Here is a 26,106-nt window from a genome sequence, read left to right on the forward strand (position 1 = left end):
ACATGTCAAAATGTTACAAGCTTACTTCGCATATTTGATGAATATTTTCACAATACTATAAATTATGAGAGCATACCTACCTTGTGCAATGGTGGCAGAATATATTGTTGTATGTACAGGAATATTTACGATACTATATTTAGTATTCACACAAAACATATATTCTTGTGGAACCTTAAATAGACAACAAGTCTGTTACTAGATTACATTGTTTAATTGTATATCTGTTGAACATTCACAACATGTAGCCAGAAAAAGAAGAATATAGGTTGTAAACAGATGATGTTCCATGAAAGCTATCAATCCAAGCCTTATCTCCTGCTTCCATTCTTACAACAGCCATTTTACTGCATGACATGTGGATACCATGACCGTTATTGTGACAATGGTTGTATGCCCTTCTTTTACCATGCAAGACAAGAGAGGTGTAAGCACCTTTGTTGGTGTACGTCATTGTTGTCCAGTCAAACACGTACACTCCCAATTTCGGGGCCGTGAAAATCCCTTTAACTGCGTTGTAACCTCCTCCTTTATTCAAATCAACATTTCCAAACATGACAATGTTCCCCTTACTTACTGACTGAACACTTCCTTTGGCTTTGGCATCGAATGCTATTACCATATTTTCTAAAAACAAATAAAGTACCTGTGTAAATGAAATACATGTGCTCAATGCATATGCATTATATCAAGGATGCAACTCAGTATCTTACTTCTGTCACGGTTGTTTTTGCAGTGGTCTTTTACGTATCCAACAGCTACACATGTTTTGGCGACACTGTCATAGTCGTCTCTGAATGATTTCAGGCTGGGCCGGGGTGACACTTTGTCCGTGTTAGTGATGACAAAAATTGAACTTACTCCCACAACAAACAGAAGGGAATGCATTCTACAAAATTAATGATAAACACTTTGATTGAGTTCCGCATATTGGATTATTATATACATGTATTAATTACTGAAATCTTCATTATTATAAAAGTTTTTGTTCAATGTTACGTCATGCGAATTGTCTGTGATGATGAAAGAGTGGTTAGCTTTCGGAAGGAAAAAAAATAAAGAAATTGTATTCAGAGAAAATTATGAATAGCTTAAACGTAATGTTTCCGCCATTCGTTTTTATATATTTATTCATGTTAATCGAGTATACTTAAAAAGCAATATTTCCAAAAATTGAAGGATTTCTGATTCAAAATACTTTCTTTGGAAGTTAAAAAAAATGATTGTATAGGTATCTTTTACTTAGATGTTTTGAATAATGTAGTGGTAATTTAACGACGAAAGTTCTTCATTTATGGAGCTAAAATAATTTATACGCTATATATATAGTTACAAATTGCTTTTTATCCTTTATCAAACTACGTTTTATTCTTAATTTATTTTCAGTATAAGAAGTTTTCTTACCTGTTGTTAGGAATACTTGATATTTTGTTTTAACGCCAGTTGAGATGCAACCTTTCTTTATAGTATAAGCTTTTATATATTTTATTCCTAGCGTGCTGTCATACCATTTGGTAACATATTGCAATCGTATCATTTGATACCAGCAACGAAAAATATTTTAATCTGAACGTTTACCAAATTCGACTAAAATATATCAAAAGTACCTGTAGATACATAAATATTCTATAAATTTTAGTGTCTAAGTATATATTGTATAATATTATGTATCAAAAAGGAACTTTTTTTTTTTTGTTTATTGATACCAGTTTGTCATTATTTTCACAAGTCTGGAAAAAAGTACAAGTATCTTTGAGACGCAGTTGTTAAGCTTGCTTCTTTAAGTCACATATTGTTGCTTTATTTTTGAGATTCTAGTTCTTTTTAGAGACAAATTTTTGAAATAATTACTGTAACATTCTAATTTAGCGATGGGTTGTGAAACAGCGAATAATGTGAATTAGTAAAACTTAATATATTACAGAATTAATTTATTTTAGTGATCATATAAATATTTCTTTGACTTTCTAAACTGAAAGAAAAGAATTCACGCATTTCCTTGAAACTCAACATTTAGAAACAGGAAAAATATTTTAGAAAAACAAATCGGTTGAAAACATTTTTAATGTCTGTAGGTCTACAGATTTTCGATAGGTTTTCAAAATATCTGTGGACTAGCGCCATAAAATTGAACCTGCTTAAGGTACCTCAATCAATTTTAACACAGTTAGCATACTATTTTCTATATATAGAATAAAACATGAATCATAAATTGTTAATGTTTTTGAATTCTGACGTAATTTTATATAAATCAATGATAATCAATATTTATTTTATTCTTCTAGCTAAATTATAAGCAATTTTTATTTAAAAGTTATGATTTTGAAAATAGGAAATATTTAGAATTAAGTATACCTGCTAAATAAATAAATTAGTTTAATTTGTTCGGATCAACATTCACGCATAGGTTCTCTTTATTTCTTGATCAAACATATGTTACAATTTATTTTAAGAAATACTTTCTCACATATCGGCAATTATCAATGGTAAAGTTAATTTGTAATATAAACATTTGCCTGTCTATCTATTCATCTGTCAGAACATACGTATTTGAGTTAATTACTATCACTTCGGGATTAACTCTTAACAATAGATGCCAGAATAAGTGAGAAACTCTTCGGCAAGTTAAATCAAACTCTAGGTAATAAGGGACGCTATCCCTGTGAGGCTCCGTTAGGGATATTAATTAAATTCTTTTAAGGACAATTATAATTAAATATAATTATTCCCCTTGAGTGACCTCTCAAAGGACAAGTTGAAGGTTTAAGTTTGTTCTCCCGTCTCCCTCCCGTCACTTACGCTCGGGACACGAGACAATAAACATTGTATAACCTCAACCTTGTCGTATTTTAAAGGTCAGTATTGAAACATTTACTTATTTATATTTATAACAAATATTTAGCATTCTTAGTAATGAATTCAGTTTTATTCTAAATTAACAGTTAGAATTATTAATTGTGAATTAGAGTTAGGATATACATATTTACTGTAAAAAGATAAATTATTGGTCATCATATTATTAGGTATAAATTCCTTTAAAAGGTTAACTAAGTCAGGAAATAAATATCGTACTTCGCCACATTATTATTAAAGTTAAGTATAGTGTTCTATTTCCTTCTATAACATTTTATTCCATTGTACTTTGTTAAAATGATGTCACTTTTAAAATTGTATCGGACGCCATAACTTTTGTAATAATTTTAGCACCGGAAATGTAACCGGAAGTAAGTTTTCAATATGGCCGCCAATGTTTAATGGCGGACCACTGTATTGTTTCTTTAGTGTAAATTTAGGTACTTGATAAATTAATTCAATACAAATATTTCATGTTTGTACATTAATATCAATCAATAACATCTTGTAAATTAATTGATCTTTATTATGTTGTAATATACTACACTTACTCTCGGGACACGAGACAATAAACATTGTATAACCTCAACCTTGTCGTATTTTAAAGGTCAATAAGGATCATCCAAAGGGCCAAGGACAAAGGTGTTGCTGGGCGTAAGGCAATCCCCAGAGCTAATTCCCAGGCGTTAGCAAAACTACGCCGTAATATTTTTGTAAGCAATGGTATGTTCAGTTGGTACAACTTCGAACATAATGTTTTTTTTTTCCTACTTGGGTGTAACTGAGAAAAACTCTTGATATCCATGAGCATTTGTCATCCAAAAATCACAGTAATCAGGCATATAGTGTGACACAATTTTTCCGTAAAATTTGCAATTTTACCTCATTCTATAAGTTCTATGGAATTTCATAGAAAATGTTTAATGGGGCTGCAGAGAAATAAAATGCATACAGAATACTTGCTTTTAAATTCCGGAAGAGATTCAGAGAGAAGAGAGATGCACAGTTAACTAATTATTAGGTCACAATGTCACGATTTCTCTGCTCCATTTTACACCAAAGGGTCAATTTTTTGTTTACTTGTGTAGCCATTGCATAAAATGCGGACGATTTCAGCTTTTTTTTGGATTAAAAATATCCTTTAAGTATTTATAAATTTGTTTGTAACATATATTGATTAATATTTATGAATGTAAAATAACAAAATCAGTTGTCTATTTCATTGCTTTATCTGTAAAATCACAGAGTGTAAATTTTGTCGGGAGGTCTGTGGAACAGCCCTGTTACAACGCACTTTGAAAAATTACGCACTTTGAAATTTTTTTATCCCCCCCCCCCCTCTCCCGGTTCCGACGCCTAATCCAGGTATGATGGCAATGAACATTATTGGACTTTCAATTTTAAAAGCACTAAAAACTAAAATTCAATATGCACTAAATAAGGACTTCCTTATACTTTTTACTGAATTTAGAATTTTCAAGTTCTTTTTTTTTCAAATATGACCATTAGGGCTACATATACGAGAAATGCTACAATATGGGTTCCAAGTTTGTAAGCTCATTAAAAATATTTTTCCTGTATAATATGATGGTCTTTTAATAGGTATTTGATAAGCATGAAAAAGAATGACTCTTTTTACAACGGTTAGTTGATTAGTATCAAGAGGTATAAAAATTGATTATTTATGCATTTTATACAATTTTGTTTTGTATTGTATTTGATATTGTAAAGTAAAATATTGTAAAATATAGTTAGTTGCTTATTGTTGGTTAGATCACCGATATGGTCTTTGGGCCTCTCTTCTTTAATATAACAGGGTGCATTTTTTTTTCAGGAAAGTTTCTCTCAAATTTTTCATCTATTTTATATATATATTCTTAAATTTCTTGAGAGAAAGTATATCAATGGCATACCAGTTATGTAAATACATATACATGTATTTGGGTAGAAAAGATAAAGAGTTTTGTTGAGGGCCTTCTACCTGTCTTGTCCTCGAGGGTAGATCAGTTCATCAGTTTTTTTCTAAAGATATATAACAAAATAATGCAGTCTATTACTAAAATCTCAGTCCAAATATTTTGTTATATACATTTTTTTTTTTCAAAGTGCGTTGTCTCCATGGTTAAAAATGTTGATGTACACTCTTAACGAATTTTGAAAAAAAAATTCAAAGTGCGTTGATTTTGTCCCAATTTTAAGGCACTTTGAAAATTGTTTTCAAAGTGCGTAATTTTTTTTTTCAAAATGCGTTGCCACACAGTCCCACTCGGCTATAAAAATGGATATTTATCAGCTGTTTCAGGCAATACACACTGTTTTAGAGACTGCATAAGACGACACATCGATATGGTCCTAATAAGTATTAGATTCTACAATGAAATATTTATTTCAACTGTAAAGGTTTGACATATGTCTCTAATCTAATAATTTTTTGATGACGTTCGTGATTTATTGGAGAATAATGTCGGCGTCATTTCTTTGATCTCGGCTATAACTGTAGTAGAATTTATAATAATTTGGCATATTATCAACGTATAAAGCTACAATTTGCAACATTTCTTAAACATTTATTGCTTTATGTTCCGTATAAATTTTGTAACTACAGACTACAGATTATTAATTTTATCGCATCAGTCCACAAATTTTTATAACCCCTCGTAAATATAAAAAAATATGTAAAAAAAAAAACCCAACCAATTTTCAATTATTTCTTAGAAAATGCTCTATTCATATGCAGGTCGAAATAAAATGTTTTGGAAGATGTATTTGGAGGAAGGATGACATTTTTTGAGTTTGATCATCTTATATATGATTCAGTAATATCATTCTAAAATTATTCAATGCATAAAAAAAGATAAGTATATAATTAAAAAAAAATTATATATACATAATAAAGGACTTCCAATATGATGAGAATCGTTTCTCTCCTCTATTTAGAGTATAGTGGTATCTTCAATAATGACGTTACTCGAAATGTCTACTGCCTTAATGAAATTCTACTTTAAAATACCTCTGAATTCCGTTTTGATACGTGTATAACATACTATAGGTTGTTACTTATATGTACATTTCTATTGATTAACAAGTTAAGATGACCCCTAATCTCCTTACAGTGGCTGACTCGTAGTAAAGGTATCATAATTGAGGTCTTCATAGTGAAAATCACTTTAGGTGACCCCCAATCTCCGTACTGACATAACAAACCAGGTAAAAAATATTGTCTTTGTGTTGATATACATTTGGTGATCTCTGGTCTTCACAATAATATATAATGTATAATATATGGTATTATAATAATATAGCACACTTTGTGATCTCTGTAGAGTAATTCCTGCCTTCTTATCTACATATTATACTAGGAGTCCTCTGGTCATTCTACTTCCTATACTAGTATATCTTATTCAGTAAGCAGTATTGATTAATTGATTACATAGTATTTAAAGTCCCATTCGGGATTTCTTTACTCCTGTAGCGATGTGACTATATGCCGGTGATGGGCTTCAAATGTAGACCTATCTTGGCACTCAGAGACATTGAGCAGTGAGGTATCTTTATCATGTCAACTCCTATCATGACACGGGACGCCTCGGCGGTCTTTAAAGCCTCATGCAAAAGATCCGTAACGTTAATTCCCTTTGCTTGGTGCTTGCCGAAAGAACAGTCACTACCTACGTTTACGTCTTAGTTTTGACGCGGAGTGACGACCGATATCAAGTCGAACCCAGGCCTTCCGATCACGAAGAGAACGCATTACCAATAGGCTACCGTGACCGATCCATAAGTAAGAACATGCTCTGAGTACAATCAATTTTTAAGGCTAAGGGAGGCTAATGACAATGAAATTGATGTTACAGGAATATGGCTGGTGAAAAGAGATCAATACTCTTGTGCACCGATCTCATCTCTGGGAATTAGGAATGTATTTTTTTGCCCTGTTCACAAATTGGTTATTTTTTTTAAAAGATTTTGGAGATCGAACTCTTTTTGGTATCTTAACCCTTTTCACTCTTCAGCACATATTTTTAGTTGAATATCAGTTGTAAAATTTGCTTGTAAATATAATGGCAAAGTATTTCAAAGTTAAGAGTAAAGGAGGGTTTTTTTCTGATCAATCCAAACTGAATCTTATCTTGTACAAAGGTTTTTTAAGCTGCATTGTAAAATACTTTAATAAATAAATTACAGTTTTTGAAAAGGCGCAGCATTCCATGCATTTCTTTAACACATTTCTGAATACAATCCATCTCGCAGGTCATCAAGTGGCTAGTTCTTTCGATTTTGTGTTTGATAGCTTTAAAATTATTTTTTCCAAGAACAACAATGCTTTGGTTTATGAAAAAGATATGCTGGTAACCTTAGGTAGTGCAAATTCAATTCAACTTGAGTGAATTTAAATTTTTAAGTAACAAATTGCGGAATTGTCTACAAACTGTGTAGATCAACACATTGTTGACCATGGAACTGAGATGAGACTAAAATAGGAAATCAAAGTTCATATACGAGGGGTGATCAGAAAGTTCGCGAACTAATTCAATAACTTCCTTAGAAGAAGCGAAATGAGGTTTCAATGTTCATATTCATTTTTTAAAGTAGTCCTCTCCGATTCTAATACACATCTACCATTATTCTGCCCATGTGCGAATCACGTGACCCAGGCGGTCACGTGACATGCTTCGTAGTTGTCTGTTCAAAGAAGCTAAGAAATGTTTTTGAGCTTATATTTTTTACCATGCAAGGAATTTTTTTATAACAAGAAAAGACCATCTGTCAGAAATGGCCAACTCTCGGCAATAGGATGGGTGGATAAGGATATACCTTCCCAGAATTAGCATGTTGACCATCACAATCCGAGTCCTCTGTCTCGGGAGCTTCGTTTATCCAATGTGGAAAAAATATGGGTGCCTTCTTTTTTTCATATCTCATATGTTTAAAGTCTAAAGTAAACGATATTTTAGGGATTTAATAATTATATTATTGCTCAGATATTCAACTATTTTTCTTAATGTAACTTGGCGATCTTTCAAAACAAATTGCTCAAGTAAGGATACATCCTTTTACCGGCTTGCTTTCGCTGGTCAACAGAACAAACATCATTTTTAACCATCTCCCGGCCTTCACTAAAACATTTAATCCAATTAATGATTGAACTTCTGGTAAGTTTCTTGTCTTCATCGACCTTGTACAAATTATCATACTCTACTGCAAAGGAATTTCCGAGATATACGTTAAACTTTACAGCCGTTTCTTGCTAGAGTACGACTGAGTCAACCATTTTTCGTCACAAGTGACCTACATACTGACGTCATTTTCACATTGTGACGTCACAAACACTGAGCAAAACATTATTTAATGTCTGCTATTTATAGAACATGTGTATGGCTATATGTGTGCCATTTCATTCTGATTTGAATTGTGGTTTTTTAAACATAGAGCTAGTTCGCGAACTTTTTGATCACCCCTCGTAAGGCATGTTTATTACACAGGAATAAATCTTTCAAGGAAGCTTCTCCAGAACATGCAGCAAATTCATCCAGTCACATTTCAAATATAGATATTTCGACTACTGGAACAGGTGTCTTTCTCTCAAATGCATCCTATGATTCTTGTTCAATACGAGCACATAAGGTTACCGTCTCTGCCTTGCGTATATCAAGTTGTTAAGCAATTTTTTCACATCGAATTGTCTAGAGATATTTTCTTTTACCCATCAAGACAAGAAGTACACAGCGAATGTGACCGATCGAGATGTGGTGCTTACTCCTCCATGGCACTTGATCCAACTCTGATGTTTGTAGGGGTCATTGTTTGGTGACTCCTCCAAATTTGTAACGTTCTATTGGACTTTTGAGCTTAATTACTGTTCAAAATCTTCAAATTTCATACTTCAGCAACGTGGTAATGACTGCTGTTGAATGATATTCAAAGAAACTGAACCGTCACGGTTGCTCAGTCGGTAGAGCGCTCGCTCCGTGTTCGGTAGGTAGTGAGTTCGAATCTAGGCCGCGACTGACCTAAGTCGATAAAAAATGGGTAGCAACTGTTCCTTCGCCTTGCGCTCGGCACTTTGAAGTGAAAGTTGCGGGTTCTTTGTATGAGACCTTAAAAACCGAGGCCGCGTGTCGGGCAGGCGTTGGCACGATACAGATCCGTCTGCGCGCAATGGCCCTGAGTGCCGAGTAAAGGTCAAAATATGAAACCCTTCAAGGTATATGGTGACGTCTCTATATGAGTGAAAAATTCTTGAATGGGACGTAAAACAACATACAATCAATCAAAGAAACTGAAAAAATCTAGAGTTCAAAATGTATCAACCCTATTCCTTTTTTTAGTACTGTTTGACTGATGTGTACATTAACCTTCATTCTAAGTCTATAACTTTCGAATTCATCATTTCCACTCTTACAGAGCTTGCAATGTGTTGTTGGCTGTCTGTTCATCATAGCGAAACATCAAAAACCCTGAAGTAAACCATGAAGAAAGGGATACCAAGAGGGTGTTCTCTGTTTTCCCATTGATTAGATACAAACACCTAAGAATGCTTATATCAAGGATGACAAAGAACTTCTTCCTTACCTATTAACAAACACTCTTCTCTGATGGAAGGAAGCTGGACCAGAGATTAGGACAGGGGTTTCATGATGGCCCCACAGAAAAAAAATATCTCATCAGCATCAAATTCCATGCGTACAGATCTTGGTATTTGATCTCTTGTTTGATAAATGACTAGCAATTTCTTTAAAAAATTAAGCTACTTGTATGATCTGTTAGTTCTGGATATTATGGAGCTTGCAGATCACTCAGCATTAAACTCTGCAGAAAGTGCAAAGAGAATTTGAAAAGATAAGTTTGAAGAATTTTGTCATAGAACACCTTTATCCGGTTCGGTCATATTTCTATTCATCGTCAAACCCTTAAAGCACAAAATCATAATGAGTAACAGGAAAGAAGGGTTTTACTTTATTCAGAGGTGACTAAATTTTATTTCAAATAAAACAAGGAAACCTTAAAGATTTCTATCAGCATAAGAATCGAGCTCATCTCCATTCTTTGGAGGCTGTAATCTACATCTTAGAACCAAAAGTGATTTTCTTCTGTGCATGTAACATTTTCAATTAGGATATGTAGTCCGAGGCTCAAGTGACAAACTTACTTTTTGGATGGTTTATATCATTGTCCAAATAGTCATCAGACCTTCCTTCGATCAAATTTCTAGCAAGTTCAAAGAGTCTCACATTAGTTTTAGTTTAAAAATGCATATATGTACTCAGTATGTTATATTTCCTTGGAAAATATAGCTAGAGCAAAGCAAAGCAGATTGCTGCAGAGATTTCCTCCTTAAAGATGACAATAAAACGGAATTGTGCAGATACTTCTACTGTCACTTAATGAATGCATAAAACTAAGAGCGCATGTAAAAAAAAAAATCCAAACTCAGGTGCTCTAGCATGTGTGAATGTGGCGGGCTTATTGTCCTGCTTAAAGTCAATATGGACTTTATAATATGGAATTTATTATATTAAAACATTGTAAATATTGTAATTGTAATCACTTAGGGCTTATAGTAGGATAGGTAAGACTGTTGCATTGAAATCAAATGATGTTAATAACTGGATGTGCTGTTTATAATCTCTTACTATTTAATGATATCTAAAAGGGATCAATTATTAAATCAATATTAATTTAGGTGGAGGCAAATGTGATTTTGACTTTATCGTTGTTTCATCTTATGAATCAGTGGCATAGTATGTTAGAAAGTGATGTCATATGCATATATTTTATAAGAAGCCCTAAACATTTTTTTTTTTTTTACAAATAATTCATATAGTATTTGAATTATCTTAAATCATGATAGTATGTGAAATTTAGTAAATGCCAACAATAAGGGTTTTTTCTGGAGGTCATTTTGTAAAATAGCTGTCATGGCCGCCAGGACTTGATTCTGCAAAGGCCCAATATTCACATTTCTTTCTATTGAGAATGTCTATATTTGTGCCAAAAATTGCGCTTTTATCACAAAATGCACAATAGGTTAGTTATGCCGCAGTACTATTACCTGTTAAAAGTAAATTACAGTATATTCAAACTAAATAATTATAAATTTAATTTTCCTGGCAATATGGAAAATAGTTACTGGGATCAGATTTTTTTTAAGTAAGACATACAATGACATCGTTTAAAAAATGACGAAGGAAATTTACGTCTTAGCCCTCCCTCTCACGAAATGGAATTTTTATAGGTTTTGGGACAAGTTGTATTTTTGCGTCTCAAAACATTTTCGGTTCTGACATTTGTATCAGTTGATTTGTATCCGCCTTCCTTGGAAAACAAAATCCTGGTCCAAACGCCCCTGATATTCCTTGTGCGAGGGGTGATCAAAAAGTTCGCGAATTATCTCCATATTTACAAAACCACAATTCAGATCAAAGTGAAATTTGGCACGCATATAGTCATTCACATGTTCTATAAATAACAGATGTTAAATAATGTTTTGCTCCGTGTTTGTGACGTCACAATGTGAAAATGACGTCAATATGTAGGTCACTTTTGACAAAAAATGGTTGACTCAGTGGTACTCGAGGAACGAACGGCTGTAAAGTTTAACGTATATCTTGGAAATTCCTTTGCAGTAGAATATGATAATTTGTACAAGGTTTATGAAGACAAAAGACTTATCAGAAATTCAATCATTAATTAGATTGATTGTTTAAGTGAAGGCAGGGAGATGGTTAAAAATGATGTTTGTTCTGTTGCCCAGCGAAAGCAAGTCGGGGAAAAGATGTGTCCTTAGTTGAGCAATTTGTTATGAAACATTGTCAACTTACAATTAGAAAAATGGTTGAATATCTTAACAATAATATAATTATTAAAACCCTAAAATATCGTTTACTTTAGACTTTAAACATACGAGATATGATAAAAAGAAGGCGCCCATACTTTATCCACATTGGAAAAACGACGCTCCCGAGACAGAGGACTCGGGTTGTGATGGGTCACCATACTAATTGTGGGGAGGCATATCCTTATCCACCCATTCTATTGCCGAGATTTGGCCATTTCTGACAGATGGACTGTTCTTGTTATAAAAAATAACTTGCATGGTAAGAAATATAAGACTCAGAAAAATCTTTTAGCTTCTCTGAACAGACTGCTACGGAGCATGTCACGTGACTGCCTGGATCACGTGATTCGCGCATGGGCAGAACAATGGCAGATGTGCATTAAAATCGGAGAGGACTACTTTAAAAAATAATAAACACTGAAACCTCATTTTATTTCTCTTAAGGAAGTAATTCAATTAGTTCGCGAACTTTTTGATCACCCCTCGTACATATGTACTAGTATACGTCGAACGCTGATTGATGTGAAAAGTCCTCCAGCATCCTAGACTATCGATTGGACCACACGTTAATATTTTTTCCAAATAGGAGTAAAAGAAAAAAAATTAATATCTTTAGAAATTATTTTTTCGGAGAAAGGAAGGCCTTTTGGGTTACAATTTATATACAGCGTTATCCCCATATAAAGTGAAGATTGTAATCTAATTTAAAGTGTCTCTAAATCATGCATAATTTTGGGTCCTGGAGCTAAAATGGTACATGTACTACAATATGGCTTTTAATACGGAAGTATAATGCATGTATATTTACAAAAATAACGAAAGAAAACTGTTTTATCTATATCTTCCATATATATGTTTATTATACCTCTATTAAGAATACTCGAATTTGATTGGCTTGTTAGAAGGCTTTTAAACTCAATAATGACTCCAAAAAGTACCATTTACAGCAAAAATGACTTAGGAATCATTGCACGTGGGGTATAATGACCCGGTCATTATAAATAATGACCGCTATAAATGACCTGTTAATCTAAATTCCATTCAAATTCAAAAATTAATGCATACAGTAATGACTGTTCATTGCAAAAAATGCCGTTATAAAAATATGCATAGTCTTTTTATGATATGGAATACGATTGTCCTTCAGATGCGTCATAAAATTTATCGTTTTCATTGAAACTTTCGTTACAATGTCAAATTCAACGAATGCAGACTTGGCTCTTTTGTACAGTAAAAGTCTGCACCAGATTGTCATTGTACTTGGGAATGGTATTTGTGAATTTATAAAAATGCATGTTACTGACAATCACAGAGTGTTTTAGTAAACAAAAACTTACAAGACTTGCAGGCGAACAAATTCACTAGCGAATCCCGATCCCGATGAAACACTGATAATAATAGTTTGTAGGTCTAATACACAATTGATTATAATTCTAGTAATCAAGCCTACAAAAATTGTCTTAACTTATATCGGTATAATAAAACAATTGATTACCCCTTATGAGTTCAGCATGGTGAAATAAGGACCCTCGACCTGGCCCACTCGCTGACCTGACCAGACCTCGTGGGCCAATACTCGGGTCCTTTTTTCGCCATGTCGACCTCATTAGGGGTAATTAATTGTATAATATATATACACTTGATAATTAACGATTGCTGAATTTCGAAAAAGAGCTAGATTTTTTTTATGAAAAAGATCTCTTACTAGCAATTACAGGTAATTATATATGTTATTTATTTTCAATAAAAGCCTAGACGTGTGTGTTCTTCTGATGGTTCTTTTACTTGAATATATAGGATTTGTAAAACTGCTGTGTTTTAAAATCTAGATCTGCAGAAGTATATGACGTAATAACAAGGAACTAACTAGAATGTTTTGTCATTTTTAATGGATATGTAATGCAGAGAACAATAAATAGTTAAGAAAAATAGCAGTTTTAATCTTTAATGATGTTAATACAGACCTAACTCTAATGAATAAAAGAAGCTATCATAGTTCTGCATAATTATTTTTTTTTGAAACCTTATCCAGTCTGCACTTACGCAGCTTGCGTATTTATTATAAGAATAGATGGACAACAAACCTGTTGCTGAATTATATTTTAGTTGTACTGTACATGCATCTCTTTAACTGTGATCATTTACAACATGAAACCAGAAAAAGAAGAAAATTTAGGTTCAACCCATGCTGTTCCAGACCAAATATCAATGCAAGTCTTATCTCCTGCTGTCATTCTTACAACAGCCATTTTACTGCATGACATATGGAAACCACGACCTTTGTCATAACAATGGATGTACGCCTTTCTTTTTCCATTCACGACCAGAGAGGTATTGGCGTATTTCCCAACGCTCGTCAAAGTTGTCCACTCAAAGACATAGACTCCAGATTTTGGAGCCATGAAAACCCCTTTATTGACGTTGTAACCTCCTCCTATATTCAGATCGACATCTCCAAACAAGACATTGTTCCCCTGTTTCAATATCTGGACGCTTCCTTTGCCTTTAGCGTCGAATGCTATAACCATGTTTTCTAATACCAGAAAATGCAAAGCTATAAATTAAGTTCAATACACGTGCTCAATGCGCGTGCATTATCAAGGATATCAAGGATTATATATAGCTCAATATAATTATCTTACGTCTGTCCCGGTTGCTTTTGCAGTGGTCCTTTACATATCCAACAGCCACACATGTTTAGCGAGATAGTCATAGTCGTCTCTAAAGGATTTAAGGCCAAGACGGGGAGACGCTTTCTCAGCATTAATGATGCCAAAAACTGAACCAAATCCCACAATAAACAGAAGGGAATGCATTCTACAAAATTGATGATAATCATTTTGATAGAGTTCCTTATATTGGATTATTATTTTGAATTACTGAAATCTACATAATTATAAATAGTTTTTGATCAACGCCACGCTATGTGAGTTGCACGATTTGATTAAAGAGTGGTTAGATTTCGGAAGAAAAAAAATATGAAGAACTCTTATTTAAAAATTATTAATAGCTTAACCATTATATCTCGGTCATTTGTTTTTATATTCATTCCTTTTAATTATGTATACTTAAAAAGCACTATTTTCTAAAAAAAAAAAAATATAATAATAATAAATAAATAAATAACGGATTTCTGATTCAAAATATTTTTTTCGAAAGTAACAAAAAATGTTGTTAGAGGTTTGTTTTACTCAGTTCTTTTGAATACTTTAGTAATAAGTTAACAACGAAAGTTCTTCATTTATGGAGTATAATGATTTATATACTCTATACATAGTAACAAGTTTTTTTTCTTTATCCAAAAGACGTATAATTCCTAATTTATTTTCAGTATAAAAAAGTTTTCTTACCTGTTGTTAGGAATACTTGATTTTTAGTTTTAATTCCAATTGAGAGACAACCTTTCTTTAAAGAATAAACTTTTATATATTTTATTCCTAGCGTGCTGTCATACCATTTGGTAACACATTGCAATTGTATCATTTGATACCAACAACGAAAAATATTTAATCTGAACGTTTACCAAATTCCACGAAAATTTATAGAAAGTAGTTGTAGGTACATATATATTTCCTGAAATAGCCGCTCACTTTTTCAGTTTCATACATGACTTGTTATACCAACTTTACACGGGTCCGTGTTTTCTAAGGTTCTAAGTTTAATAACAATTCAAATTCCAGGGTGGAGTCCGAACACCCCCTCCCCCTCTAGTTCCGAGCATGTGTCCTTACTTAGCTCCAGGGAATCTTATCAAAATAAGTGTATGAGGTAGAGGGAACGGACACAGAGAAACAATAACGTTGTCGGACGTCATGAAAGTAAACGGCGACAGCGATAGGTGTTCATATAATGTCCTTTTTGTTTATAAAAATTTGGCAATGTATCAAAATATGAAGCTACATTTTGCAATTTTTTTTTTTTTTTAGATATTTATTATTTAATGTTCCTTATGAATTTTTAACAAGAGACTACAAAATATCTATTTTATTAGTCCACTAATACTAAAATTTATTAATTTTATCAGTCCACTAATTTTTTACGTAACCCTCGTAAATATAAAAAAAAATGTTAAAAAAAATCAATTTTCAATCATTTCTTAGAAATGCTCTATTCACGAGCAAGTCAATATAAAATATTTTGGAGATAGATGTATTTGAAGGAAAGAAATGCTGGCATTACATTTTTTGAGTTTGATCATCGTATATATGATGCATTAATATTCTAAAATTATTCAATGCAAAATCATATGAGAAGCTGAAGTATGCATTAAAACAGATGAAATTTGAAATGAAAGTATATTGTTTATAAAAGTTCCATAATCGAGGACTTCCAATCTAATGAGAGTCGTTTCTCTCCTCTATTTAGAGTATCGTGGTGTTTTCCATAATGACATTGCTCTAAATGTTTAGTCTCCTTAATGAAATTCTACTTTAGGATCCCTCTGAATTCCGTATTGATACATATATAACATACTAGGTTGACACATATCCTTAGTGATCAACAAGTTAAGACGACCCCTGATCTCCTTAAAGTGGCTGACTCTTAGTAAAGGTATCATGATTAAAGTCTTCATAGTGAAAATCACTTTAAGTGACCCCCAGTCTCCGTACTGAAATAACAAACCAGGTAAAAATATTGTCTTTGTGTTGATATACATTCGGTGATCTTTGGTCTTCTTAATAATATATAATGTATAATATATTATATTATAATAATATAGCACATTTTGTGATCTCTGTGGAGTAATTCCTGCCTTCTTATCTACATATTATACTAGCGAGTCCTCTGGTTATTCTACTTTCTATACTAGTAAATCTTATTCAATAAGCAGTATTGATTAATTGATTACATAGTTTTTGAAGTCCCATTCGGGGTTTCTTTACTCCTGTAGCTATGTCACTGTATGCCGGTGAGGGGCTTCAAATTTAGACCTATCTTGGCACTCAGAGCCATGGAGCATTGCGGTATCTTTATCGTGTCAACTCCTATCATGACACGGGACGCCTCAGCGGTTTTTAAAGACTCATGCGAAAGATTCGTAACGTTCATTCCCTTTGCTGGGTGCTTGCCGAAGGAACAGTCACTACCTATGTTTACGTCTTAGTTTTATTAGAAACGCCTGATAGAGCAGTTGTCATGTTGTCTGCAAGATGATCCTTTGAAGATGTTTGTTTAAAAATCAGTTAAAAATTGTTCTGCTTATTGGTTATCAATGAAAACTTTGACTACATTAAGGAAAGAAAAAAAATCTTCTGTGGGTAAACACAACATTTATCACACACCATTTGAGTATTAGAAAAATTTACCAAAAAAAATTAGGAAAACCGGAAGCCGTATATATATATTACTAGGCAACATGTCAAACATCTTGCCTGATATCGTTTGAGTGACAGAGATTTCATCCTGTTGCAACCTCCCACCATCGATTTAAAGGTTTTATGATCATTATCGGTAAATGCCAACCTTATATTTAAGCTTTCCAATTGGCCTTGAGATATGTTTGCTTCAAGAGGACAATTTGCTGCCGGGTGTTGTTTTGGAACTAAGACATCCGTTCGGCAAATTCGTGTGCAGGTAGAGATACGGCAGCTTAGATTTGTTAAGACTATTGTTTTATCAAATCATGCATACATGTAAGCCTATAATTTGGTATACATAATTGTATATAAGAAATTTAAGACTGCAAATTTATGCTACTTTAATACATGTGTATGCTTAATTACAAACGTTGAAATTCTTACCTATCTATATGTTGTCTTAACACTTAAACTGACTGTCTAAAAAGGAATTCATCGATTGATCAAATCTCATTAAATATCAAATTATTAATACTGTTAATATGCAGAAGAGACATGTTTCTTTCTTTCTTATATGTAAAAATCTTCTAAAAGTAAAACTGCAATATTCTTTTATTCAGGTAAAAATGGACTTCTTGATATATATATATATATATATATATATATATATATATATATATATATATATATATATGTGTGTGTGTGTGTGTGTGTGTGTGTGTGTGTGTGTGTGTGTGTGCAGAAATGGCACTCTATGCTGAATACTTACAATGAACTTGATTTTTATTGTACATTTAAGTCTCATTTTAGACCAGAGCGATATCTGAATATTATAAATTGTAAAAGTTATAGATATGCCTTGTAAGTGGATGAAGATTATTTAGTCTTGATTTGGAAATTTAAGTAGTAGCTGGTATAGAAATATATTGAGAACTGACAGAGTATGTAAATTTTGTTTTTTTTTTTAAATATTTTTTTAATTGAAAATGAAGTTCACTTTATTGAATTTTGTGAACTCTATGATGATATTAGAAAAACCTGTCATATATCAAAATATCTTCTCTTTTTTGGAAATACGAAAAAAAAAATCAATATGGAGGAACAAATGTCGAAAATGCTTTGGCAAAGTATGCTTTTCTAGCTTTTAAAAGAAGATACATTTTTATGAAGTCTCGAGAACATTGATATATCTTACTTGTATAATACAAGATTGTAAGGATAAAAAAGTTATATTATGTTTTATGCTTGAACCCGACTATGTAGATACATTTGACTTAATTAAATTGTATTTTACTTTTGGCCGGTGGCCTTGAATACTTTTATAAAACCACTGAGTGATTGATATACTTGTATCATTCTAGAATCTCTCTAGTGAGTCTGATTTACCTACTGGGGGTATATTGAATTCCAAAACTTCATAAAAATCCTGACTAGCAACGATGTATTGTAGGGTTCAGTAAATGTTTAACCAAGCCCCTTTCCTTACTCCTCAGCAAATTATTAACTGCAGTGAAGGAGAAAATTGAGGCGTATTGTGCATCTACATACTCAAAAAATGATGTAAATCAAATGTGAATACTAAAAACTCCAAAGAACGTTTGGAAAATTTAAAATCTCAGGACTTTCCAAACATCAAAAGCATCAAAACACATGACTTTTCAGCGCTTTATACAACCATTTCTCACGATAAATTAAAGAAAAGGCTTTTTGACATCAGAGACAACTGCTTCCTCAATAAAAATTCAACTCGCTAATTTTCATATCTTACCTTGTTATTTGTCATCTACAAAATTACTTGGATAAAAATCATTCTCAATCTACGTACAAGTACAATAAAATTGATATCAAAAAGAGGTTAGACTTCCTCATTCACAATATCAATGTAGTCTTTGCAGACAAGGTCTTCGAACAATCTGAATTCCGGTGGCCATTACATGTTCTCTTTATTAGCCAACCTGTTTTTTGTATTCCTATGAAGCAGAATTTATTCAAAAACTTCTACATTTGAAGAAGAAAAGTCTTGCTGATGCCTTCAGTTTGACATTTAGATATATGGACGACCTTTATCATTTAACAACAGTTACTTTCAGTCATATGTCGAATCGATATATCCCATTGAATTTGAAATTAAAGAAGTACTCCGTATACGTGATCAATACATAGGCTTAATGCAGGTGTGACCTGTCATCATCAGAAGCGTACTTCTTCTAGGCGTCTTATTCCACTTCTGATGTTTCCAGGAGTCCGTGTTTTAGTCCCGTTGACGATTCATTATATTTACTTGATTTATAAGATTAATCACTGTTCGTTATCATCATATTTTACATTATAAAATAGACCAAAAAATTTGTAACTGATTTGCATTTTTAATTGTATTGTACATTGAACATTCACAACATTAAACAGTAAAAAAGAATATGTGTTGTAAACAGGTGTTGCTGTTCTAGAAAAGCTAACGTTATCAATCCATGCTTTTCTTTCAATTCCATTCTTACAACAGCTATTTTACAGCATGATATCGATACCATGACCGTTATTGTTTTAATTGGAGTATACCTTTCTTTTCCCTTTAAGACCACAGAGATGTAAGTATGTTTGTTTATGTTTGTCATTACATTAGAAATGTACACTCTGGATGCTTGCAATAAAAAAACTTCTTTCAGCATCAGCATATGTGATTGATATATAATATCATCATGAATTTCTTGTAACGTAATTTTTTATCATTGCCTAGCTACATGTATCTAAAAAGAGCCCAAGACATGTTAAAATACAAGATGTATATTCAATCCTTGTGCAATACATTGCAAACCAGAAGATATCAAATGTACCTTTCTAGGCAATAACGGTTTATTCCCACTTAGCCAACATTTTGAAAAATCCTATTCCCACATAGCCAACATTTTGATTTTTACACCTGAGTGATCACCAGGCTATAGTCTGTTTTCAGGTATATGTGCTTTACCTGAGAATTACTACCTTTGAAAAAAATAGTGTAAAAATAAATTCAAATGAAAACTTCAGTCAAAACATAAAAATAAGATTTAAATTTAAAAAAAAATGAAGTTCTAGCAAAAAAGAATTAATTTATATAAATGTAGTTAAAAAATAAATATAAATCTGCATTTTTTTGAAATTAAAAATTGAATATTGATAAAAGAAAATATTGAAAATTAATTAAGAAATAAAGTATTTTAAATGATACCAAAGAAAAGTGTATATTACATTGTAGAAACAATTTTGAATATTCTAAAATATATCTATCAGTTGAAAAATATTTATCTGAGTATGTAGTGTTCGACTGTGATAATGATAACAGTAACAGAATCTTTTGATACAAACTGATTCATCTGATTTAAAAAATCAACTTAGAAAATGTCATGCTTGATATTCACAACCCTGTCTTGTTTAACTATATATGATTCTAATAGGGCCTATATATTATTTTATATCATAAAAATGAATTTTTTTTTTCGGGGGGGGGGGGGGGGGGAATTCCTGTCATTTTGTTTTATTTTTACTCTACCATGGAAAATGTTAAAAAAAAAACTATAAATTTACTGAAGAATTAATGTTTGTACATTTTTTTTTTTAAATTTCATATACAGTTTGAATATTTAATTCTATGTTGCAGTATATTATGTGTTTTCCATTTAAACTTTAAAATTTTAGGCTTGATTCAAGTTGAGCTATAATTTATCTAAAAAGAAGAAGGATATAATGATTAATAATTTAAATATATTCAATGATCGATTTTTGAATATTTATTTTATAATAAATATATTTAAAAACGTTTCCCGCCAAAGATGTTACAAATGTGACAAAGAAAATTAAAAAGAAGAAACAAAAAACAAATTGTGATACAACACAGCAATAAAGAAGAATAAAACTGTTAATTATTAAAAATAATTAAATCACACTGTAATTAATATATCAATTATTATTATATTTTTAAGAAAAGATATTTTTGTACTTGCACTGAAACTCAATTCATCAAAAAAATATTACATTCATCATGGTGTTCTTATATGTACATGCTACAAATTAAATAAATTATTTTATTCGGCTTATACATGTAGCTTAAAACAGACTATAGCCTACCTGTAATTTATTTCTTTTGTTCTCAATCTCTACCCCATTCCCACTTAGCCAACACACATTTACCTGTGTTTTACCTGTATTTTTTCAAAATGTTGGCGAAGTGGCAACCTTTGGTATGAATAATCTCAAACATGAGCATGTATTATTAATCAAGATCATGTGGCCAGACTTCTGTAACACATAATTCTAACATCTGATTTATGAATATATGAAATATATGATATAAAATATCACTATAAAATCAATATATTTATATCTGCCATTGTATATAAATATTTGTTGACATAAACTTTAAACATTTAGTAGAAAGTTTAGCTGTCAAGATACGCTTTATTTTGATTAGATTAACAACAAACTCATGTGTCACTTAATTGTTTTTTTTTTCGGTGTACATGTACATCTCTGTTGTACGTTCACAACATGAAACCAGAAAATGAAGAATATAGTTTGTAAATATATGCTGTTGCAGAAAAGCAATCAATCCAAGCCTTTTCCCCTGCCTTCATTCTAATAACAGCCATTTTACTGCATGACATATAGATACCATGATTGTTATTATGACAATGGAGGTAAGCCTTTCTTTTACCATTCAGGACCAGAGATGTGTAGGCCACTCTGCTACCATCAGTCCCCGTTGTCCAGTCAAAGACGTACACCCCCGATTTTGGAGCTATGAAAATCCCTTTAACGGCATCGTAACCACCTCCTAAATTAAGAGAGACATCTCCAAAGATGACAATGTTCCCGCTATTTACTGTCTGAACGCTTCCTTTGGCTTTGGCGTCGAATGCTATTAATATGTTTCCTAAGATAAAAATGTTGGAATATTCTAAATTTTGTTAATTATACATGTTCTCAATGCTCATGCAAGATGCTTTATCAAGATGATACTCAAGAAGTGTTTTACTTCTATCCTTGTTGCTTTTGCAGGTGTCCTTTACAAAGCCAACAGCTACACATGTTTTAGCGACACTGTCATAGTCGTCTCTGAAAGATTTAAGACTGGGCCGGGGTGACACTTTCTCAGTAGCAATGATGCCAAGGATTAAACCGAAACCCACAAAGAGCACCAGTGAATGCATACTATAAAAAAAAGTAACAATGAAAATCAAAGTTTGAATGCTTGCGTCATATTGCATTTTACATTAAATTAATGAAAGTTCCTGAATCGTTTCTGATCAACGTATGTCATATGAATTGTACATGATCATTAAAACGTGGCAGTTTTCTTAAAAAAAATCAACGTGTGATAAAATAGTTAAAGATAAATTATAAGGACAAAATTATAGCTAAAAGCTAAAACTGAGTCATTTGTGTATAGAGTTTTCATTTTATTAGGCATACGTAATGAAATTTTTCGAACTAATTAAAACAATTCTAATTGCTTTAATTTATTCGTAAAGTTAACAAAATAAATTGCAATCATTTTTTTTTTTTTTTTTTTTTTTTGGTCAATTGTTTTGAATATTACACAACTTCTCTGAATATTAATTATATTGTATGCTTAGAGACAAAAAAATATTTTTATCAAACCAAGTTTTATTGTTATTTATCTTTTATATGAATTAGTGTTCTTACCTGTTTTCAAGAACGTTTAGTATCTAGATTAGCACCAGTACAACATGCAATTGATCTCTTCATTATCTCCTTTTATATATTATATACCTAGCGTGATATCTCACATTTTCGTAACATTCTGCCGTTGTATCATTTGATACCTGCACTGAAGCACTGATAAATATTCATTTGCATGAGAATATATAAAAAGTAGCTATATATATATATATATATATTGCATCTATTCACACCTGATATTGACAGTTTGACTTTATTTATGACCCAAATGCTCTTTATTGACTTGCTTTGGATATAATTGAGAATCTTATTTACCGATGATTTGTAAAACAGCGAATAATATAAAACATTGAAACTTTACATTATTAAATTGTTTTATTAATCAACCATAGAAATGTTTTTTTAGTGTCTTAACTGAAAGAAAGGATAGCAAAATTTTCGGAAAGCAAAAACAAACTCACACTTTACAAATAATTCTATATTCTGGTTTTCCTAAATAGATAAATACGAGGGTTTTCCCAGAAATACGCTTATATTTTCAATATCTATTGTTTCTTTATACTATAAAGTTAAAAACTGGCATACATCATGAACAACATTTTTTAAATAATGCTTGAAAATTTCAATGAAATATCTCTACAATTAACATTTTCCTCTCAGATAAACGTATCTTACAAATCAGTAGGCGGCGCAACACTGAAGACGTCAACGTAGCTCGTGGCGTTTGTGAATTTGTTCTGGAAATGTGCATCTAATAAATTTCGTTTAAGTATGAATTCGGCACTGTATTTAATTTTCTTTTATTTACCAAGTTATACATCTCAAGTACCTGTGGTACCAAAAGATTGTGGAATTAATTCTTTTAATAGACAATTTCTGAATCCAGATAATAAACCTAACATTTCGCATTGTTTAACGGCGGCCTTCACTTAGGCAGATGATGTCCAGCTCCTGACTTTCAGTTTGTCTTCATTTTGTTGGTCTACAAAACGTCTCTTCTATGGAATAGCCAGTCAAGCCGTCCTCAAACCTCTTCAGCTACGGATTAGCCTGTGTTTCATATTTATGTTTCTGTTTTTCCATAGTTAACATCTCTTTTATCGTATGAACAGGAGTCATATCCCGCTCAACACAGTACTGCTTAATAATTTGGTGTTCCACATTATCGCCAAACATCACCATTTTTGGTAATATATGAATAAAAAAGAATTGGCATATAACGTCATATATTTGTCATTAATGATGTCAAATTAAAGAATATTTTTACACGACTACACCAGATCAATGATTGTTTTTGGAGGTAAATTTTGTGACATTATATTTCCGTACAGGCTGGTAATAAAGAAAACTTCATCGACAATTCTACTTTTAAAGGTAAAAAAATTGTCGTGCGCCAACCACCGATATTTAACCCCCTTTAAATGCTGTTTTTATATACTTATGACATCACAAGCCTAAAATATTTTGTCAAAATACCGAAAATATCATTTTCCAACAACGTGCAAAAATTTATTAGTTTGGTCGAATAGTTTCTGAAATATTAAAAAAAATTCGCGTTTTCCTGCGACAACCCTCGTAAATAAATGAAGAGAATATTTTAGATACAATAAAGTGAGATCAAATTTTAAAACAAATCACGAAAAAGTGGGGATGCAGGGTTGGGTGGGGCAAAAAACCTTCGAATGAAAAAATCCATACACTAGCAATTGCAAAACCCTTCTTTTCATAAAAGAGAGTTTCCCCTTACCCCCTTCCCCTTTTAGCGATCTACTCTCTCGTAGAGTTGCTACTTATCCTCTGCCAACATTGCATTTAAATTTACTAAATGACTTGATCAATTCTATATCTAGATCTAATACATGTAAAACTAAATTGTTAGATGAACATATTTTTACTTCCCAGGAATTCCATATCTATTCTAAAAAGCATTATAAATCCTATTACTATAAATCTTCTATAGAACAAAATGGCTACAGTTAGAGCGTTTGCTCATCGAATCTTGGGTTCAAATTCCACTATGGGACTTAGAGATCAGTCCATCTGACATGAGACTGTATAAAACGAAGTCCCGTTTCGCAGAATGCGCAAACACAAAAAAGATCCCTCACTGCTCAAAGGTCATAAGTGCCAAGTACAAGTCTAAATTTGTAGCCCTCCACCGGCAAGTGGTGGCGTCTCAATATGAGTGAAAAATTCTTGAAGGGATGTTCAACAAACAAACGAACAGACAAATAAAATGATTGATAATTATGTAGATATAGGTTACTGCTTTTGAGATAGCAGCTTATACCTGGATTCAGTGCTTGCAGCATTTCACTCACGACAAATGATTGCATGCATGTAAAGCCTCATCAGTCATAGACGAGTAAAAACATTTGATAAAGATGCCTAGAAATTAATACACGTAGTTGAAATCTGTTGGAATGATTAAATCAACGAGGTCAAAAAGCTTTCTTTTTGGTTTACTTAAACTTTTTTCCCAACAGCAGCATACCAAAAAATCATAATGAATACATGAACGTGTATACACATCAAGAATGTTTATAGAAGTATTTCTGAAAGGTTTGAAACATAATTCCATCGACTGTTTCATCAATTGCAAAGGTGCTTTTAGTAGAACATGGATACGTGTACCAAGAGTCTTTCCTTAATTATTTGCCCCGTGGCGCAGTGGTTAGAGCGTCTGCTTTAGAGTCGCGAAGTAAGGAGTTGATCCTTACATCGCGGGTTCGAATCCCACTGTGGGACGTGGAGACCGGTCCTTCGGATGAGACCATATAAACCGAGGTCCCGTGTCGCAGTAGGTGCTGGCACGAAAAAGATCCCTCACTGCTCAATGGCCGTAAGTACCGAGTATAGGACAAAATTTGCAGCTCTCCACCGGCAAGTGGTGGCGTCTCCATATGAGTGAAAAATTCTCGAGAGGGACGTTAAACAACATACAATCAATCAATCCTTAATTATTTACAGTGTAGTAGCACAGAAAAAGTGTTATTCTGAATATTTATGGTCAATTTTCTGCCAAAAAACAATTTCATATTATTGTAATATATAATATAATCAGGGTTCTCCATCATTTGAAACTTTACTGTGTTGCAGACTTAAAGCGAAGCACTAATATTGGCGGTATTTTCGCTATCAAATTCGCAACTGAATTATTATTCAATATAATTACATAAGCATATATACACATTAAACATTTTTTGATCACTAATTCGTTACCACAAATGGTATGGTCGTACATATTAATAAAAAAATAAATTAATGGATATTGAAAATATTAGAATGCATGTCTCCAATATATATAATAATGTATATAACTATAACACAAACCAACTTTAACCCCTCCACCCCTCCCCAACACACAATTTGAAAATATAAGTTCGATTAAAAAAAACCTAATTAAACTAATAAAACTATAATTTACTCGATCACTATCTA

General features: G+C 32.2%; 1 protein-coding gene across 1 annotated transcript; it reads right to left on the bottom strand.

The window, feature by feature from the left end:
- Positions 1-233: 233 nt before the first annotated feature.
- LOC133178624 (uncharacterized) lies at positions 234-14,220 on the bottom strand. The gene is made up of 3 exons (XM_061313354.1): positions 13,838-14,220; positions 714-889; positions 234-627 (listed from the first exon to the last, which is right to left on the bottom strand). Exons 1-3 carry the CDS (start codon positions 14,218-14,220, stop codon positions 236-238), a joined length of 951 nt encoding a protein of 316 aa, XP_061169338.1. The 3' UTR covers positions 234-235.
- Between the last annotated feature and the right edge of the window lie 11,886 nt (positions 14,221-26,106).

Source organism: Saccostrea echinata, unplaced genomic scaffold (assembly GCF_033153115.1).
Source record: "Saccostrea echinata isolate AGI-Se365-2 ecotype Australia unplaced genomic scaffold, CSIRO_AGI_Sech_v1 ptg000003l, whole genome shotgun sequence".
Classification (NCBI taxonomy): Eukaryota; Metazoa; Mollusca; class Bivalvia; order Ostreida; family Ostreidae; genus Saccostrea; species Saccostrea echinata.